At 47.1% G+C, this 21,236-nt stretch overlaps 1 protein-coding gene across 1 annotated transcript in view; it reads left to right on the forward strand.

The window, feature by feature from the left end:
* Positions 1 to 21,236, forward strand: part of GLP2R (glucagon like peptide 2 receptor) — a 50,593-nt gene that overhangs the window by 20,088 nt on the left and 9,269 nt on the right. Inside the window, exons 7-10 of the mRNA XM_030861416.2 lie at positions 1,706 to 1,865; positions 2,910 to 2,970; positions 6,156 to 6,225; positions 16,004 to 16,092. Coding sequence (XP_030717276.1) covers positions 1,706 to 1,865; positions 2,910 to 2,970; positions 6,156 to 6,225; positions 16,004 to 16,092 — 380 coding nt within the window. The remainder of the gene's footprint in view (positions 1 to 1,705; positions 1,866 to 2,909; positions 2,971 to 6,155; positions 6,226 to 16,003; positions 16,093 to 21,236) is intronic.

A 21,236-nucleotide genomic window follows, 5' to 3' on the forward strand; every position in this document is an offset into this window, starting at 1 on the left:
TTGAGTTGGTAAATTTCATTCTAGTTGTAAAATTCATCCTAGCTGCCTGCCCCAAGTTTTTTTTTTTTTAATTTTTTTTTTAACATCTTTATTGGAGTATAATTGCTTTACAATGGTGTGTTAGTTTCTGCTTTATAACAAAGTGAATCAGTTATACATATACATATGTTCCCATATCTCTTCCCTCTTGTGTCTCCCTCCCTCCTACCCTCACTATCCCACCCCTCTATGTGGTCACAAAGCACCGAGCTGATCTCCCTGTGCTATGCGGCTGCTTCCCACTAGCTATCTATTTTACATTTAGCAGTATATATATGTCCATGCCACTCTCTCACTTCATCCCAGCTTACCCTTCCCCCTCCCCATGTCCTCAAGTCCATTCTCTAGTAGGTCTGTGTCTTTTTTTTTTTTTTTTAACATCTTTATTGGGGTATAATTGCTTTACAATGGTGTGTTAGTTTCTGCTTTATAACAAAGTGAATCGGTCATACATAAACATATGTTCCCATATGTCTTCCCTCTTGCGTCTCCCTCCCTCCCACCCTCCCTATCCCACCCCTCCAGGCTGTCACAAAGCACCGAGCCAATATCCCTGTGCCATGCGGCTGCTTCCCACTAGCTATCTACCTTACTATGTTTGTTAGTGTGTATATGCCCATGACTCTCTCTCGCCCTGTCACAGCTCACCCTTCCCCCTCCCCATAACCTCAAGTCCATTCTCTAGGAGGTCTGCGTCTTTATTCCTGCTTTACCCCTAGGTTCTTCATGACTGCCCCAAGTTTTGATATGCAGTATTCTCCATACATTCAGTTCAGGAATAATTTCTAATTTCTATTATCATTTCTTCTTTGATTCATGAATTATTTAGAAGTCTATGTCCTCATTTCTAGTCATATGAAGATTTTTAAATTATTGATACCTTGCTTAATTGAACTGAGATCAGAAGACATACCTTTCAGTGCCTTCTTTTTAAACTTTTTTTTTTAACATCTTTATTGGAGTATAATTGCTTTACAATGGTGTGTTAGTTTCTTCTTTATAACAAAGTGAATCAGCTATACTTACACACATATCCCCATATCCCCTCCCTCTTGCGTCTGCCTCCCACCCTCCCTGTCCCACCCCTCTAGGTAGTCACAAAGCACCGAGCTGATCTCCCTGTGCTATGCGGCTGCTTCCCACTAGCTATCTGTTTTACGTTTGGTAGTGTATATATGTCCATGCCACTCTCTCACTACATCCCAGCTTACCCTTCCCGCTCCCCATGTCCTCAAGTCCATGCTCTAGTAAGTCTGTGTCTTTATTCCCGTCTTACCCCTAGGTACTTCATGACCTTTTTTTTTTCTTAGATTCCACATATATGTATTAGCATACGATATTTGTTTTTCTCTTTCTGACTTACTTCACTCTTTTTTTAACGTTTAAAAAGTTTTTTCAGTGCTTTCTTTATGGAAATTGCTGATGATGAATTCTACTTGTCTTTGTCTAAAAATATCTTGGATGTCAAGAAGCTGGGCTTTAAAACCTACATGAAGCCCCCATATTTTTATATTATTGCCAACCTGTCTGAGATGGTCAGCAAGGGTTTGGGAGAGAGGGGAGCTCAGAGGGAGGGGCTGTGCATGTGGAGGCCCTTCTCCACCCTGGTGGGGTCCAGATGCTGAGGGAGCCTGGACTCACCCCCATGTGCTCTTGTCCTCTGCAGATGTCCACTTCCTGCCGCTCGGCCCAGGTTCTCCTGCACTACTTCGTGGGTGCCAATTACTCATGGCTGCTGGTTGAAGGCCTTTACCTCCACACGCTCCTGGAGCCCATAGTGCTTTCGGAAAGAAGGCTGTGGCCCAGATACCTGCTGGTGGGTTGGGGTGAGTGACCTGAACCCCCAGCCTCTTCTCCTGGGGACCTATCAGAACGTGGGAGCCCAATAGAGCTTTTGGTTGGAGTTAGGGGCCAACTGGAGTGAGGTTTCTGGGACAGATAACCTCTCAATCACAAGAGACTCTGAAAAGAGGTGTGTGTGTGTGTGAGTGTGCACGCACTCCCATGCACATGTGTACATGCATGTAGACATAAGTGTTGTAGACCCAATGCACACATTCGAAACTTGGGAAGGTTTTGGTAGAATCAGATGACATTCCTCCTACCCTGTCCCCAGCTGTATCCATCTACTAGGGCTGCCATAACAAAATACCATAGTCTCTGTGGCTTGAAACACAGATATTTATTTCTGGAGGCTGGGAACTGTGAGATCACAGTGCCAGGATGGTTGAGTCCTGATGAAGGTCCTCTTCCTGGCTTGCAGACAGCTGTCTTCTTGCTGTAGCCTCACATCACGGTGGGGGGAGAGAGAGCGAGAGAGAGAGAAAGAGAGCTCTCTGGTCTCCTCTTATATGGACACTAATCCTATCACGATGACCACCCCTACTACACACACCTCATCTAAACCTGATTACCTCCAAAGGTCTCGTCTCCAAATGTCATCACGTTGGGGGTTAGGGCTTCAACATATGAATTTGGAGGGGATACAAACATTCAGTCCATGTGCCAACTAAGTCTCCAAGATGAGGTCTGGAACCCCTGTTGCCACAAACTCTTGGGGACGTTGAGGCTGCAGCATTCAGAGGGCATAACTTTGGCCGGTGATTCAGGAGGTTTGATAGTTGTCTTTGGATTTACTCTAAGCTGCTCTGTGACATGTGGCAAATCTGTCCTCCTCTCTGCTTCCTGGTTTCTCAAACAGTCAATGGCCCTGTGCCCCTGTAGGCCTCTCCAGCTGTCACAGTCCACAGTTCTATGATGTTCGGGTTTGTATAAGTTTCAACCAGTTGTGCTTGGCCCATCGGGGTAGTGTAGGCAGTAGGCAAGTTTGGTCAGCCAGCCCTTGACTCCATTTCCGTGTTTTCTCCCAGCTTTCCCGGTGCTCTTCGTTGTACCCTGGAGCATTGCCCGTGCTCAGCTGGAGAACACAGGGTAGGTAATTCACCTCTTTTTACATTTCCGTGAGCTAGCCGTTCCCAGATAGGCCCCAATATAAGGAAATATACTATTTTCCCAAAGAGAATATCCACTCCCTTCCATTTTGGCCATCCAGGATACACTTAAGTATGTAGATAAAAGAATCAAATACCTTTCTTGTAGAAATTAGTCTATTAATTTAGTTACACATGCAGATAAACACAAAATTAGCACAAATCAGTACAAAAATTGGCTGCTTAGGTTAACAGCGACCCCTGGGTATATACAAATATAGGTACAAGAATGCTTATTGCATTCACAGTGGGGGAAAAAAGGCAAAATCAATCAAAAAAAAAAAAACCCTGAACATCCATCAATAGGGGAATCATCAAACAAATTGTGGCATACCTATATAGTGGACTACTATAAAGCTACTGAAAAAACAAGTTAGTCCTGTACCTTTTAGTTTTTAGGGACTAAACCTCAACAGCGTGTCGTTAACCTTGCTGCTGAATAATGTGTGTCAGTGATTCCATTTTTTTCCCTCCAAATAGTTACCACCAAAAATCCCCTACACAGACATACCTTGGAGATATTGTGGGTTCAGTTCAGGCCACCACAATCAAGTGAATATCTCAACAAAGCGAGTCATGTGAATGTTTTGGTTTCCCAGTACATATGAAAGCTATGTTTACACTATACTGTGTATTTGTTAACTATTTGTTAAATAGTAAGACTTGAAAGTAGCAATTACTCCTTGATCCATGGGCTACTGTATACTATTAAGTGTGCGGTAGCATTATGTCTTAAAAAAAAAATCTCGATTAAAAATACTTTATTGCTACACCAGGCAATTCCCAAGACTTCTGTTTTAAATGACTTTTTTTCCCACTCTAATTCATTCCTGGGATCAGTTTCACGTTTGAACATTAAACCAACCTTGCATTACTAGAATAAAGCTACTTCGATTGTGATACACGATTGTTTTACATACCGTGGATACAGTTTGTGCTTCTGTTTACACATTTTGCATGCGTGTTCAAAAGAGAAACTGGTCTGTGATTCTATTCTTGTCATATTCTTTTTAGTTTTGATCTGAAGCTTATGTTGGCCTTATAAATATTTTGAGCAATATATACTTTTCTGTTTCCTGGAAGATTTTTATGTAAGATTACCAATATTTCTTCCCTAACTATTTGGAAGAATTTACTTGGAAAGCCATGTATCCCTGGAAATCATTTTCTGTAAAGGTACTTAATTATACAAACAACTTTTGGAGTAGATGTAGGTTTTTTAGACATGTTTTCATTCTTGGGTTAGTCTTGTTAGCTTGCATTTTTTTAAGAATTTGTCATTTTGGATGAATTTTCAAATGGATAAATATAAAATTATCGTAATTTTAACAGCAAAAAAAATACTTTATTGCTAAAAAAATGCTAACCATCATCTGAGGCTTCAGTGAGTCATAATCTTTCTGCTGGTGGAGGGTCTGGATGGCGGCTGACTGATCAGAGTGGTGGTTGCTGTAGGTTGGAGTGTCTGCAGCAGTTTCTTAAAATAGGACAAAATGATGACGTTCGCCACATCTGTTTTTCCTTTTATGAACGATTTCTCTGTAGCATGCACGCTCTATGATAGCATCTTATCCACAGAAGAACTTCTTTCAAGATTGGAGTCAATCCTTTCAAACCCTGCTGCTGCTTTATCAACTTACTTTATGTAATATTCTAAATCCTTTGTTGTCTTTCCAACAATCTTCACAACATCTTCACCAGGAGTAGATTCCATCTCAAAAAACCACTTCCTTTGCTCCATCCATAAGAAGCAAAACTCCTCATCGGTTTAGTTTTATGATGAGATGGCAGCAATTCAGTCACACCTTCAGGATCCACTTCTAATTCTAGCTCTCTTGCTATTCCCACCACATTTGCAGTTAGTTCATCCATTGAAGCCTTGAACCCCTCAAGGTCATCCATCAGGGTTGGAATCAACTTCTTACACAGTCCTGTTCATGTTTCTTTTTGACCTCTTCCCATGAATCATGTGTGTTCTCAATAGCGTCTAGAATGGTGAATCTTTTCCTGAAGGTTTTCAACTTACTTTACCCAGATCCATCAGAGGAGTCAGCATCTAAGGCAGCTGTAGCCTTACAAAATGTATTTGTTAGATAGTAAGACTTAAAAGTAACAATTACTCCTTGATCCATGGGCTACAGAATGAATGTTGTGTTAGCAGGCATGAAAACAACGTTAATTTCATTGTCCGTCTCCATCAGAGCTCTTGGGTCACCAGTGCATTGTCAATGAGCAGTCATGTTTTTGAAAGGAATGTTTTTTTTTCTGAGCAGTTGCTCCCAGCAGTGAGCTAAAAATATTCAAGAACTGTTTGGTGCAAGGACCGTAGCTTTCAGCCAATCTCGGCTTTCGACATGCCTTCCTCGCTAAGCTTAATCATTTCTAACATTTGATTTAACATGAGGGATGTGTGTCACTCTTCCTTTCACTTGAACACTTAGAGGCCTTTGTAGGGTTACTAATTGGCCTAATTTCAATATTTCTGTGTCTCGGGGAATTAGGGAGGCCTGAGGAGAGGGACAGAGATAGGGGAACAGCCGGTTGGTGGTGCAGTCAGAACACACACATGTATTAAGTTCACCATCTCATATGGGCACAGATCATGGCACCCCAAAACAGTTACCACAGTAACATCAAAGATCGCTGATCACAGATCGCCATAACAATTATAGTAACAATGAAAAGCTTTAAAATATTGCAAGAATTACCAAAACGTGACACAGAGACACGAAGTGAGCAAATGCCGTTGGAAGAGAGTGCCTACAGACTTGCCCGACGCAGGGTTGCACAAACCTTCAATTTGCAAAAAACGCAATATCTGCGAAGTGCAATAAAGTGAAGCACAGTAAAGTGAGGTGTGCCTGTAGAATTAAGAATTCGTGTTTGTACGAACACGGAGAAAAATGTGGAAGGCTACACACCAAGCTGTTAGCATGAAGACCACTTTCCTGGTTAAAAAAAAAAAAAAAAAGTCCACAGTATCAACCCAATAGGAAGGGGTTTGGGCCCTCCCTCCCCCGTCCCAAGTGAGTCTTGAGTGTGAGCCTGCTTCTTCCGAGGGTGCAGGCCCTTTACCTTCAGCCTTGTTTCGGACGTAAGTCTCTTACTGCTCGCTCTTTGCCGTAGGTGCTGGGGAACCAACAGGAATAAGAATGTCTGGTGGATCATTCGGGGACCCATGCTGCTTTGTGTAACGGTGAGGACCGCCCCACCCGCTCTTTCTCCTCTCTGAGCTCAGCCGCTGTGGAGGACCCTGTCCCCTCCCCTGCCACCCGCCAGATTCTCTGGTTCAGAATGAACCTGGGCCAGATCCCTTGAGATGGAGACGCTGAGCTGTGAGTAAGATCTGTTGAATGAGAAGAAGCAAGTGAGAAACTTCTCCTTGTTCTGGTTCAGTACCTAAACCCAGGCTTACACTCTAAGCCTCCTACTCTCTGGGTTTTCGAACTATGTAGAGAAACCCGTAATCAGCTCAGTGACCTCATGTCAGCCGGCTGTGATGTGCACAAAGCCTGGGGATGCAGGAGCCTTCGGGCGTGGACGAGCCCGGGGACAGCAAAGCTACGGGCTTGGACTTACCACCATCAGCAGGAGGGAGGGGAGACTAAGGAAGCGTCTTTTAGAGGAGGAAAGCATGCAGTCGCTATTACCCCAAAGCTGTGATGGGGGTTCGAGTCAGGAGATGATGCTACTCTGAGACCTTGTGGAAGAAGGCCCTTTATTCCTTAAGGCCCAGAATTTGGGGGATGCAGAGAGACTGCTCAAGCCGGAGTCCTAAAGCTCCTTTAGCTCGTAGCATGTGAGGAAGACATCTGCCAAAGAAGTTCGGGGGAGGGGCAGGGAGATAGCAGACAGTTGGAAGGATGAGCAACAAGGTCCCAGAGGAGGGCTTCCCTGGGGGCGCAGTGGTTGAGAGTCCGCCTGCCGATGCAGGGGACATGGGTTCGTGTCCCGGTCCGGGAAGATCCCACGTGCCGCGGAGCGGCTGGGCCCGTGAGCCATGGCCGCTGAACCTGCGCGTCCGGAGCCTGTGCTCCGCAACGGGAGAGGCCACGATAGTGAGAGGCCCGCGTACCGCAAAAAAAAAAAGATCCCAGAGGAGGCGGGAGGTCTTCCTGCCTGCACGCAGGGCCAGCAGCCCTGGGCGCCCACTCTCCTCTCCAAGGGGTTGCCGGGCATTCCGTTTTTGCCATTTTATGGAAATAACCTGGCATTTGTGGTTTCGTGAAAGCAAAAAGGCTTATTTTTAGAGAAGAATGTCAATATTTGTCAATAATTGAAGGGCACTCTCCGCCCATACCAGAGCGTTGAGTGTGCCTGGGAGGGGAAGATGTTCGTAGAAAGGGCAGGAAAACCAAGAGCGTGGAGATGCTCTAAGCGGTGGCCTGGGTGCTACTGGGGATGTCCCCTCCGGTCCTTCCACACGCAGCTGAGAGCGGATGCTCAAAATGACCTCTGACCACGCCCACTCCCAGCGCGGCCTCCTGCCCTGCCTCACCCACCCCATATCCCTCCCTTCCCCACATCCTCTCCTCTCCAGCCGCACTGACCCGCTGCGGTCCCAGCCGCAGCTCCTGGCTGACCACCTCCGCTACAGCCGGCTGACATTTATTGAGTGCCTCCTACATACCTGCTCTTGTGAGCGCTCCGTGCGTATTAACTCATTTCATCTTCCCAACAAACCCATGAGGTAGGCGCTACTATTATGTTGCTTTTATTGGTGACGATGCTGAACACTGTCACAGAGTTACTCAGTGGGGGTCAGACCGCGGTCTGATCGGGTGACACCGGCACTTGTAACCACAGCATCGCGCAGCTGCCCCCAGATACTTATTGCCTCCAGCCCCCATGCCTGGAGGACTGTGGGCTTCTCACGCGTTAGTACCTTGCTTTGGCCCCTCCTCAGGTTGGAACCGCCTCCCTCCGCCATCTCATCCACCTGGCCACTCTACCTGGACACCCACCCCACAAAGTAGAGATGGTCACACCCTCCTCTGTGTCCTTCCCAGATCCCGTACCAACTTCTGCTATGGCCCCAGCAATGTTTTATTGCAAGTATTTGTCTAAAGCCTGTGTGCTGTCACTATAAGCCCCGTGTTTTATGCGTCCTGGCGGCCAGCCCAAGCATACGGCAGGCTCTGCAGAAACTTACTCAGTAAATGCTTGTGACCCACACTCCCGGGCACTGGAAGGTTCTCATGCACCAGGCAGAATGAAGCAGGATGGCCTTCCCTAGGATGGAGTTCAGACTCGCTCCAGCTGGATCCCTGGTGCTTGCCCTGCGTGCGGTCTTCCAGAGGCTACGTCACTGGTTCTCCATCTTGGTTGCTCTTGGGATCACCTGGGTATCTTGAAAAGTTCTTCTTGCATGAGAGTTGTGTTTCATTGATCTCAGATGTGGCTTAGGGATTCTAAGGAGAAGCTCAGGTGCGGTCTCCTGAGTGCTTGTTCCGAATTCAGGTTCCCAGGCCCCACCCCGGACCTGCAGAATCAGAATCTTCATTGTAACAGGATTCCTGGGCACTGGGTGCACAATAATGTTTATGAAGCTCTGTGCCCACACACCAGCGGTTCTCAAAACTGGCTGTGCATTAGAAACATCGTGGTGGCTCATACCCCAGAGGATTTCATCCGAAATTCTGGAGGTGGTACCTGGGCAATGATTCTAATCCGTGGCCAGGGCTGGAACAATTGCTCTGGACCTCGCTGCTTGGTTGTCCATGGCTGGCTGACCTGTGTGCTGGTTTCTCCAGGTGCTTCCTAGTTCCTAGAGCCACCTTTTCTCCTGCCAGGGCTAGAGAATGTGCTCTGTCTTTTCCTCTTGGATGAAAGGACCTTCCCAGTCGTGGCCAGCTCCACAGAAATGGCCAGAATCACCTTAGCTCAGGGTGGTTCCTTGTCCTCCCATCCACAATCCCTCTTCCTCCTGTTCACCCCACGGTGAACGACACCACCATCCACCTACCAGGCACCCAAGCCGGAAACCTGGGCGCCTCCTAGCTTCTAGCTCCTGCCTCACTACAGCCTCCAGCCAGACTTCAAGTCCTGTCAGTTCTTCCTCTGAAGGTCCCTCCAGGCTTTCTCCTTCTCCTCAATCCATTGTCATTGTTCTTCTTCAGCCCCTTGGGGTTTCTCATGCAGACCTTTGCAAAAGCCTCCCATTTGGCCTCCCTTGCTCATTCCTGCCCCTGGCGATGCATCCTCTGTATGGCACCCAGAGTGGTCTTTCTCGAGCTATGTTTGGCTGTTTCTCTTCTACGTGTGACTTTTTAATGGCTCATTACTGCCCTTGGGCGTGGTTCCAAACTCCTTCACATGGTACGTATTGTCATTCCCATCCAACCACAAGCACCCCGTGCTCCATTTATATGGAGAAGTGCACAGTTCCCCCGAATCCATGCTGATGTTCATGCCTCCCGTGCCTTTGCACACGCTGCCTCTCTGCCTGGGATGCCCACCTGACGGCCCTACATTGCCTGGTGAGCTCTTCTTCCTTGCAGACTGAACCCTTATTAAGGCTAAGTGCATGTGCCCTTCAGCAGGGCTTTTGGGGACGGAGGGTTTTAACCCAAAGGAGTAGCTCTAATATGGGCATTTTTGTCTATATAGCGGGCCAGGGGAGGAGGGGCTTGGGGGGAAGATGGAGGAGTTAGGGGTACACGAGACCTACCTCCGAGTCCCCACTGTGCTGGCAACCACCTCTGCCAACTTGTAGACCCAGATATGAGCATGGCAGCTGGCGTGGTGCCAAAGAAATGTCACCAAGATTGGTACATCTGATCATACGCATTCTGTATCATCTAGGACCTGAAAAGGAGCCTTATATGTTTGGGGTCCTACGTGCCCCACATCTGGTCACAGAATCCAAGAGGAGTTGGCTGGGTTCTTTAAAAATTTCCGACACTTGCGCAGAACGAGGATTTTTGTACCTTTTTCCAATCGCCTTTCTGCGCACTCCCCAGTCCTCAGACCGCCCTGCTTCTTTATTGGTTATCCTGTATAAACACCCCAAGCTTCTTGCCTTGGGGAGATGGATTTGAGATGTGTTCTCCTATCTCCTTGCTTGGCTGCCTTGCAAATAAACCCTCTGTTTGCTGGAAAAAAAAAAAATTCCTCCTTCATCCCCTTTCCTGCTGGAACACAAATCACGAACAGCCCCATCCAAATGTGATTGCCGACCCCTGTCTTCTGGGGCACTTGGATGGATGGAGGTTCCGTGGTCCACCAGGCTGGTGTTCCATTCCATGGCAGTGAAGAAGTGCTTCCTCCATGTAGCCCAGTGGTTGATGCCCATTTTCTCTTGTCTGGTCTCTGGAAGACGCAAAGAACAGGGAATCAACACGCTTCTCATCACAAGCCTTCATTTCCTAGGAGACAGTCCTGGTTGAAATTAATTTACTGAAATGTGCCTTTCCCGTGTCAGGCTTGCTTTGTAAGAAAAACGCCTGAGTTTAACAAGTCACTAAGCCAAGGACACAGCGTTTTCTCTTTGTGATGAAAAACAGACATCCCATTAAATGGGATAAATTGCTTGGTTACACTTAGTTTGTATCTAAGTGTTCTGTTACTAAATAGTTTTGGCTGGCGATCTCCATTATCCCCGCTGGCTTGTGGATTGGATGAATAGCCTCTTGCCTGAAACTCTGTCCTCTCAGCTTTGTGCATTGATTCTTCTGAGGCCAATAAGACAAGTAATAACAGGTACGTGTTGGATTCTGCAGCTCGTGTTTCAATCTGTGGTTTAAGACAAGGACATCAGTGTTGTGCTGGTTCAATGTCTGCAGAGACTTTACTCCGTTAATTGCCACCCAACCACCGTCCCTATGGGCTCTTTCTCCATTGCATAGAGGCACTTTGAAGTCTTTTCAATTTTAAAAACAACTGTACCCCCAAACCACTGTTAGCCCCACAATTCAGTTGAGAGACATTATCTCCATTCCGCAGCCCTTGCCAACTACTGTTCTATCCGTCTGCTTCCTTTTGCAGTCAAGTCTCTTCAATGTGGTCTACACTTACTGTCTCTTGTCTCCTGCAGCTTCTCTTAAGTGAGCTCCCTGTCGCTAAGTGTGGTCTTATTTCGCCTTCAGATTACGGTAGCACTTAAACCTTTTTAAAATTCTACCCATTGTGAGCTTCCAGGAAACCACGTCCTTGTGGCGCACTCCGACTGCCCCGGCTCCTCTTTCATAACCTCCTCTGATGTCTCCACTTCCTCTACCTTTCCCTTCATTACAAGGCAATTCTCAGAACCCTCTTTTTCTCCCAGTCTCCACAGCCTCCCTGGACAATCTCACCAACTCCAATGGCTCCATGCTCTGACTGGGACCTCCTTGCTGAGCTCCGGACGTAAATATCTCACTGCCTTGGGACATCTCTTGTGTCCAAAACTGCTAGGTCCCCGTCCCCCCAGTGCCCTTCCTTCTCTGTGTGGTCATTCTCTTGGGGAATGGCACGACCACACATTGAGATCTACCATGAAACCTTGGGGTCATCTTTGATCTCCCATCCAGCCGGTCACAAAGGTCATCTGACTCAAACTCCTCAATAATTTCTAATCCATCTCCTCTCCATCGCTGAACCACCAGGGCTGCTCTTTACGTCACCTCTCCATCATCCTCCCCAGGAACTCTGAAACTGCCTCCCAGTTGGTCTCCCTTCCTCCAGCTTTGCCTTCCTTCAATCTAGTCTCCACGCTTGCTGCTAAAATGAGCTTTCTGAAGCGCAGAAATGCAAATCTGATCAGGTCACTTGCCAGCTTGAAATCCATCATCCCTGTTTTCAGAAGAAAACCCAAACTCCTTAGTGTGGCCATGAAAGGCTCTGCAGGACCTGGCCCTCCCTCCCGCTCCAGTGTCTCACGTCTCATAAACCCTGTTCTCGTTCTCCAAGCCCTGCTTACATTTGACCACTTGCTGTTCTGCGTTTCCAGTGGTCCATGACCTCTCATGAGGTTGCTGTCTAGAGGTTGGCCAGGGCTGCAGCCATCTGAAGCCTGGGGCTGGAAGATCAGCTTCTAAGGCTGGCAAGTGGTGCTGGTTGTTGGTCGGAGGACTCAATCTCCCCACATGGGTCTCTCCACGGGCTGCTTGGGCGTCCTCACAACATGGTGGCTGGTTTTCCCCAGAGGGAGAGGGAGAGAGAGAGAACCAGGTGGAAGCCATCCTTTTGAGCACCTAGCCTCAGAACTCACAGCATCACTCCTACCATATTCTTTTCATTACATGCAAATAACTGAACTAGTTCACATCCCAGAGAGAAAAGGCGAATTAGGCTCTGCCTTGTGAAGGGAGAAGTGTCGAAGAATCTGCAGACATTTTTTTGTTGTTGTTGTTTTTTGTTTTTTGCGGTGCGCAGGCCTCTCACTGCTGTGGCCTCTCCCGTTGCGGAGCACAGGCTCCGGACGCGCAGGCTCAGCGGCCATGGCTCATGGGCCCAGCCATTCTGTGGCATGTGGGATCTTCCCGGACCGGGGCACGAACCCGCGTCCCCTGCATCGGCAGGCTGACTCCCAACCACTGCGCCACCAGGGAAGCCCCTCCCTATGCAGACATATTTTAAAATTTCTACCAAAGCTGATAATCAAGGGTCGAATTTTCCCAGTTCATGACAGTTGTGGAAAGTCATCTAGAGAGTAGAGAACGTGTGCTTTCCAGTGAATTCTGTGGCAGCAACAGGTCCTCAAGTTCAACACCAATAGACCTGGAGTTCTTTACAGTGGGAGGCAGTGTGGGATTCTGTTTAAGTGAAGGGAGGGTTGTAATTAGACAAATCTGAATTTAATTAATTACCAGCTCAGCCACTTACTAGCTGTGCAAGCTTGGGAATAGTACTTGTCTCCTCTGTGCCTCTGTTTTCTCATTGTATCATGGCATTAAAATAGTGTGGCTTCCTCAGAGGGTTGTTGTGAGGATTAAACAAAATAATGTATGGAAAGTTAGCCCAGTGCCTGGCATGGTAAGTACTCAGTACCTGTTAATTACAAATAATAATGGAGAAAGAGAAATTAAGGAAACACTCCCATTCACCATTGCAACAAAAAGAATAAAATACCTAGGCATAAACCTACCTCAGGAGGCAAAAGACCTGTATGTAGAAAACTATAAGACACCGATGAAAGAAATCAAAGATGATACAAACAGATGGAGAGATATACCATGTTCTTGGATTGGAAGAATCAATATTGTGAAAATGGCTATACTACCCAAAGCAATCTGCAGATTCAATGCAATCCCTATCAAACTACCACTGGCATTTTTCACAGAACTAGAACAAAAAATTTTATAATTTGTATGGAAACACAAAAGACCCTGCATAGCCAAAGCAACCTTGAGAAAGAAAAACAGAGCTGGAGGAATCAGGCTCCCTGACTTCAGAAAGCTGCAAAGCTACAGTAATCAGGACAGTATGGAACTGGCACAAAAACAGAAACATAGATCAGTGGTACAGGATAGAAAGCCCAGAGGTAAACCCACGCACATATGGTCACCTTATCTTTGGCAAAAGGGGCAAGAATATACAATGCAGAAAAGACAGTCTCTTCAATAAGTGGTGCTGGGAAAACTGGACAGTTACATGTAAAAGAATGAGATTAGAACACTCCCTAACACCAAACGCAAAAATAAACTCAAAATGGATTAGAGACCTAAATGTAAGACCCGTCACTTCTGCCTATGTTAGAGGAAAACATAGGCAGAACACTCTATGACATAAATCACAGCAAGATCCTTTTTGATCCACCTCCTAGAGTAATGGAAATAAAATAATAAACAAATGGGACCTAAGGAAACTTAAAAGCTTTTGCACAGCAAAGGAAACCATAAACAAGACAAAAAGACAACCTTCAGAATGGGAGAAAATATTTGCAAATGAAACAACTGACAAAGGATTAATCTCCAAAATATACAAGCAGCTTATGCAGCTCAATATCAAAAAAACAACCCAATCCAAAAATAGGCAGCAGACCTAAATAGACATTTCTCCAGAGTAGACATACAGATGGCCAACAAACACGTGAAAGGATGCTCAACGTGACTAATCATTAGAGAAATGCAAATCAAAACCACAAAGAGGGGGCTTCCCCAATGGCGCAGTGGTTAAGAATCCGCCTGCCAATGCAGGGGACACGGGTTCGATCCCTTGTCTGGGAAGATCCCACATGCTGCGGAGCAACTAAGCCCGTGTGCCACAACTACTGAGCCTGCGCTCTAGAGCCTGTGAGCCACAACTACTGAGCCCACGTGCCACACCTACTGAAGGCAGTGCACCTAGATAGAGTCCCTGCTCTGCAACAAGAGAAGCCACCACAATGAGAAGCCTGCACACCACAACGAAGAGTAGCCCCCGCTCGCCACAACTAGAGAAAGCCCACATGCAGCAACGAAGACCCAACACAGCCAAAAACAAATAAAATAAATAAATAAAATAGATATAAATAAATCTATTTGAAAAAAAAAAACCACAATGAGGTGTCACCTCACAACGGTCAGAATCGCCATCATCAAAAAATCTACAAACGATAAATGCTGGAGAGGGTGTGGAGAAAAGAGAACCCTCTTGCAGTGTTGGTGGGAATGTAAATTGATACAGCCACTATGGAGAACAGTATGGAGGTTCCTTAAAAAACTAAAAATAGAACTACCATATGACCCAGCAATCCCACTACTGGGCAAATACCCTGAGAAAACCATAAATCAAAAAGACACATGAGGGCTTCCCTGGTGGCACAGTGTTTAAGAATCCACCTGCCAATGCAGGGGATTGGCAGGGACGTGGGTTCGAGCCCTGGTCCGGGAAGATCCCACATGCTGTGCGGCAACTAAGCCTGTGCACCACAACTACTGAGCCTGCGCTCTAGAGCCTGCGAGCCACAACTACTGAGCCCACGTGCTACAACTACTGAAGCCCGTGCGCCTAGAGCCCGTGCTCCGCAACAAGAGAAGCCACTGCAATGAGAAGCCCGCGCACCACAACAAAGAGTAGCCCCTGCTCACCACAACTAGAAAAAGCCTGTGCACAGAACGAAGACCCAATGCTGACAAAAATAAATAAATAAATAAATTAAAAATATATATATATATACGTACCACTGTACAATGTTCACTGAAGCCCTGTGACAGGACATGGAAGCAACCTAAGTGTCCATCGACAGATAAATGGATAAAGATGTGGCACATATATACAATGGAATATTACTCAGCCATAAAAAGGAACGAAATTGAGTTATCTGTAATGAGGTGGATGGACCTAGAGTCCGTCATACAGAGTGAAGTCAGAAAGAGGAAAACAAATACCGTATGCTAACACCTATATGTGGAATCTTAAAAAAAAAAAAAAAAAACGGTACTGATGAACCTAGGGGCAGGGCAGGAATAAAGACGCAGACATAGAGAACGGACTTGAGGACACGAGGAGTGGGAAGGGTAAGCTGGGACGAAGTGAGAGAGTGGCATGGGCGTATATATACACTACCAAATGTAAAATAGATAGTGGGAAGCAGCCGCATAGCACAGGGAGATCAGCTCGGTGCTTTGTGACCACCTAGAGGGGTGGGATAGGGAGGGTGGGAGGGAGGGAGATGCAAGAGGGAGGAGATATGGGAACATATGTATATGTATAACTGATTCACTCTGTTATAAAGCAGAAACTAACACACCATTGTAAAGCAATTATACTCCAATAAAGGCGTTAACAAAACAAATTAAAAAAATAATAATGTAAATGTCCATCTGCCTTTCTCAGACAGCTGTTGGGTCTCCTGGAGGCAGAAGAATAAACTAGGTGGCTTTTTAGCGTCCTTTCTAGGCTCTCAGTTGAGATGGCCTTAGGGAGAGTGGGGATTACCCTGACCACTTGCCACCTGACCAGCTGACTACCAGACTGCCCCTGATTTCCCTGAACAAGGATCTGATGGCGGGTCCAGGGTGACCTTGATATTCCTAGCCACATCACTTACTCATACCTGTGTTTTTTTCAAGGTCAATTTCTTCATCTTCTTGAAAATCCTCAAGCTTCTCATCTCTAAGCTCAAAGCTCATCAAATGTGCTTCAGAGATTATAAATACAGGTGAGTGGCCTGAGGTCAGTACCCAAGAGCCCAAGATTATTTTTACCCCTTTTGGCCCTTCTGGCTAATGTCCCAGGAAGGGGGTAACATTGCATTAGTACGTTTATCTCCGGACACAAGGGTGTCAGCAAGAGCCCCTCTGAAAAAGGCGCCGTGGGATCATGTAGGGCTTTTGCCAAAGGTGAGGACCTTCCGAGCCCATGCAAATGAAGTCAGTGGTGAGTAGTGAAGGGCACACACATTCCCCAGCAGGACACTGTTAAAATGCTCCTAAGAATGGGTGCTTTACGGGGACAGGAAGGAGTCACACGAAAGGGAGTTTGACCGTTGCCTTCCTTCGGGAAGGAGTTGAGGCAACAGAATAAAGGGTATATTGTAACTCAGGAGAGAGTATTTGGGTATTTGTAAGACCTTGAGTAATACAGCCACAAACTTTTGGAGTCCAAGGGAACATTCTTCACACAGTCACGCTTTCTTTGTGACTTGCCATTGCTGCATCCCGTGTTCTGCTTTCCGTGGTGACAGCGGTCCCATTGCAGAGTAAGTCAGATCCTGGGTGTTTATTGAGCTCTGCATTGCTGTCACTCAAATGATGCATGAGTGAGAGAGAAAGGGCTCCCTCCCACCTTTCCCAGGTACTCTGCTTTCTGTAGGACGTGTGCACTTCTTGGGGACAGAGGGTTTTAACCCAGAGCTCCTCTCCCATGGTAGAGATTTTAGTCCTTGTGGTAGGGGTGGAGGTGTGAGTGAGGGCGGCTCTACCTCAGCTTCTCCCTCTCTCAGGCCAGAACGGGCCCCGAGCCGGGTGTGCCGGGGAGGTAGTTTGTCCATTTATCTGACAAACATTGAATGAATGTCTAAAATGCGCTTGGCACCGTGCTTCAAACAAAAGGTGAATAGGATGGGGGCCCCATCTGTGAGGAGCACACTTTCTAACTCGCCAAGGACCGGGATGTGGGTGTGGAACATGAGTCGGGGGGCTGATGCTGGCGTTGACCCCACACTGACCTTGGGCAAGTTGCTTGGCCTCCCTGGGTCTGCCTTCTAGTACGTCACATGGGAGCGTCACCCCAGACCCATCCTCTGCCTGTGATCAGGATTAAAGGAGGTCCTAGTTACGCCTGTCCCAATCTAATCAGATGTGGTGCGTGGTATTTGCCCCGGGTGTCCAGACCCCAAATCCTGTCAACCTAACCCCCACCACCCCCGGGAGTTCCAGAAGGGTAAACACCCCATTCAGGACCAGGCAAATATGCACGGTATTGGCTCTACTGTTGCGTAACCTGCCCCTGGCCCTGGGACACTTGGGCTGGCCTGGACCACACAGAGCTACGCCGTCTTTCTCGGCGCCTCTGGCCGAGCCTGCAAGTGGCTGACAGGCTCTCTGGCCCTTTTCCCAAGGCTCAGCCTCTCACCACTCTGTGAGGATGGAGGTCCAGGGCCAAGAGCAGGGCTTCTCCCACCTACCCTGCCTGGGTCCATTTAGTGAGGGAATCCTCTCACTAACCAGGCACCGTGGAAACCCAACAGAGGACAGCACTCCCGGGAGACAGAAATGGGGCAGACGAACGCCAAGGCACCACTTTCCACACAGACTGAGAGCCTGAACCCTGCCATTTTGTGCCTCCAAAGCCCACCAGGTACTGCTGGGGCCATGCCCGAGCGTCAGACCCACAGTGGCCCCTACGATAGTTTTCCATCCTGGCTATTTTAAGCATCACCAGACAGCCGGCCAAAAGCCCTAATGTGTCAGCTCTTCTACTGGATGTTTGGTTCAGTAACTTAGGGTTGGAGCCCCACACAGGGACTTCTTACAGGAGAGTTCCTAGAAGATTCGGATACACAGCCAGAGTGGGGGCACCACGGGGCCAGATGTTCTAGTGAAATAACGCATGGAGCTTTCTGGTCAGCCGTGGCAAATGTGTTTCTAAGCAGGCTTGACAGCCTCTTTTCCAGGCTCTTCTCTAGAGTTATCCAAGACGGTGGCTCTCAAACTTTTTTTAAAAAATTAATTAATTTTTGGCTATGTTGGGGTCTTCGTTGCTGTGCACGGGCTTTCTTTAGTTGTGGCGAGCGGGAGCTACTCTTTGTTGCAGTGCGCGGGCTTCTCATTGCGGTGGCGTCTCTTGCTGAGGAGCGTGGGCTCTAGGCACGGGGCTTCAGTAGTTGTGTTGCGCGGACTCAGTAGTTGTGGCTTGCAGGCTCTAGAGCGCAGGTTCAGTAGTTGCAGCGCATGGGCTTAGTTGCTCCGCAGCATGTGGGATCTCCCAGGACCAGGGCTTGAACCCGTGTCCCCTGCATTGGCAGGCAGATTCTTAACCACTGCACCACCAGGGAAGCCCCTTTCAAACTTTTCTGATCACGTGTCTATTAGTAAAGAATGATGTCACTCATCATATATATACATGGTTTACTGAACTACTACACACGTGATACACCAAAATAAAGAAAATTATAAAGGATAGATAAAAATGTAACACACACAGAACTTCTATTCTCTATTCTTCCAACACCAAATGGATTTCCTCGTACAGCCCTGAAGTGTGCACACCCAATTAGGAGGCAATTATCTCCGGAAGTGTAACTCAATATACTGGGGAGACCTCCATGGCAGAGCAGTGATTCAGGACAGCTATTTTGGGGAGAGACAGAGTAACCCTGCCTGGCATAAACGATCTGTCTGGAAACTTCCCCATCCTTCTTCAAGGTAAAATCTGGAAAAGAGGAACCTGCCTACCTGGAGGCCTCCCAGCGTGAGACACCTCCCCTTGGCGAGTTTGATGTCTACCACCTGGGGACTGTCCTGGGGAGACTTCGGCTAAGAGTGGCCAAAGTGGCTGAGACTTTGGAGGGCTAAGTCTAACTGAACTCTAACTTAGTCTAACTTAGTCTAACTAAGTCTAACTGAACAAGAGACTGATCTACAAACCAGACTATACAATTATTCATTCTTAGCGTCTGTGAAAAGTGGGAGTGGGACGTTCCTGCTAGTGCCTGCACTCCTTGTAGAGTTGACACCAGAAGATCCAGAAAGCCAAAGCCGTCACCAGAATGCTGCTTGGTGATCATGTCATCAAAGTAAAGGGGTTAGTGTTGAAGGATCACTGACGGTGGCCTGAGAAACCACCACTGCCCTGTGGTGCACCCGTCCCGGTGAGAGGGAGGTTCATTCCCCAGAGTCTCCACCCCTAGGGCCGGATGAGTACTGAGAACGTCCTGCTTCTTTGTGACTTTTCCTGCCATTTTGGTTGGCCATGTGCGTTCTGTTTATTCTTTCTTCACGCAGAGTGCAATACAGTTGATTAGCTTATGCTTATTAATTAGCAAAAAGTCAGGGCTCTGTCTCTTAGGACACACCCAGGCCACCTTATTTTACTCTCTGGGCCAGGGAATCCTACAGCGTCGAGAAGCACGTTTGCCCATCTCCTTGTCACAGCAGCGCTAACTTCCTCATTTCTAAGTTCTGGGAAGGCTGCTTCCCATCACCCCAACGGATCATGAGCGCCCCCAGCTCACACTGCCCTCCTCCACGTTGAAAGGTTCTCCTCTTCCACGTCCCCTTCCATTAGGGCCCCCTGCTAGGGGGGAAGGAGGAAGGGGCAATGGGGCCCAAATGCATTTTGTCCTAACTGGTAGGAACAGCCCAGCCTACAACTCTCCCAGATTTTGAAAACTTTCAGAATGTAGTTCTCAAGATTTGTGCCCCCCCCCCCCCGGCCCCGAGGAGTGTATTTTAGGAAAGTTTAAATTAAACACACTTAGTCCTTGCCAAAGAGGCAAGTGGCTAGGAGCTGGAGACCTTTTGCAGTCCTAGCCCTCAGCCCCTGGCTTCTGTCATTCAAGAAGGAAACTGTAACCAGCCCAGCTGCCTGCCTGGTCTGGACAGGGACAGCTGAGCCAAGCCTGGAGAAAGAGCAATGTCCCTGGATCGTGGACAGACACCAGTGGACCCTCAGCTGGGAGGGAGTTCTCTGTTCTTTGTGGTTCCCGGCATGGAGGTGACTCTCTCCTCCTAGATAAACGATCTTAACTTTCCATGTGATGCATGGGGCAGAGCTCTTAAGGAACTTATAAAGGAGAATCATTTCTTAACATGCTAAACCCCAGACCCCTTTCTGAAAGAACTTTCAGAAAAATGGGAGAAAAATAATCCAAGTCACTGAGGTTGTGAGCAACTTTGAGGACAGGGACAGATGCTTTAAAAACGGTGATAGCTAAATGTTATTGACTGCACATGATGTATCGGGTACCATTTATTCTGAGGGTTGGCCCCATATTATTTAACCCTTACAATGACACTGTCAGGAGTTATTGCTACTAATATTTTTATAATTATTTTAACATTTCAGATGATATTATTAGTAGTATAATCCTCATTTTTACAGAGAGAGAGGTTAAATAATTTTCCCAAGGCCACATCGCTAGTAATTGGCGGAGCTGGGATTTGAACCCAGGCCCCAGGTTCTGCCCCGTGTCCCGTTGCCTTTGGCCCCAGATCCTCCTGCTTGATCATATGTCCAGGGCAGATGCCCAATATCTGTTGAAGAGCTAACCGACGGCAATAAACTAAACCATTTAAATAAACAAATGACTGTAGATGAGAAACAGGCATAAACACAGTTCATAAGAGGATGCTGCTATAGATATTTATGGATTTTCATCTGAACAGAGACGCAAATAGTCCTTTGTCCAAGGAGAATTGAGAATCAGGTGAGGAGTGGGAAATTCCTTCTGACATCCACCCAGAGAGGTGGCAGGTATTAAAATGGCCCAAAACCTCATAAGAAGATGATCATTCCTTAAAAATCCTCCTGTACTAAGTGTGGGATCCTGGATTCTGGAATGTGAAAAGGACATTAGTGGAACTGGTGAAATCTGGTTAAAGTCTGGAGTATGGTTATTGGCCATATGCCGACATTAGCTTCTTAGCGTTGCCGAAGGTACCATGGTTCTGGAGGGTTTTCACGTTAGGGGAAACTCAGTGAAGGGTATGTGGGTACTCTCTACATGATCTTTGCTACTTTTCTGTAGATCTAACATTATGGCAAAATGAAAAGTTTATTTTAAAAGCATAATGTAGTAGCATGGCCCCAAGAATAAGCTGATGGTAAGACGTGGGTCTGCGTGTAAGTATGTGTCATTAA

The sequence above is a fragment of the Globicephala melas genome, chromosome 20 (assembly GCF_963455315.2).
Source record: "Globicephala melas chromosome 20, mGloMel1.2, whole genome shotgun sequence".
Lineage (NCBI taxonomy): Eukaryota > Metazoa > Chordata > Mammalia > Artiodactyla > Delphinidae > Globicephala > Globicephala melas.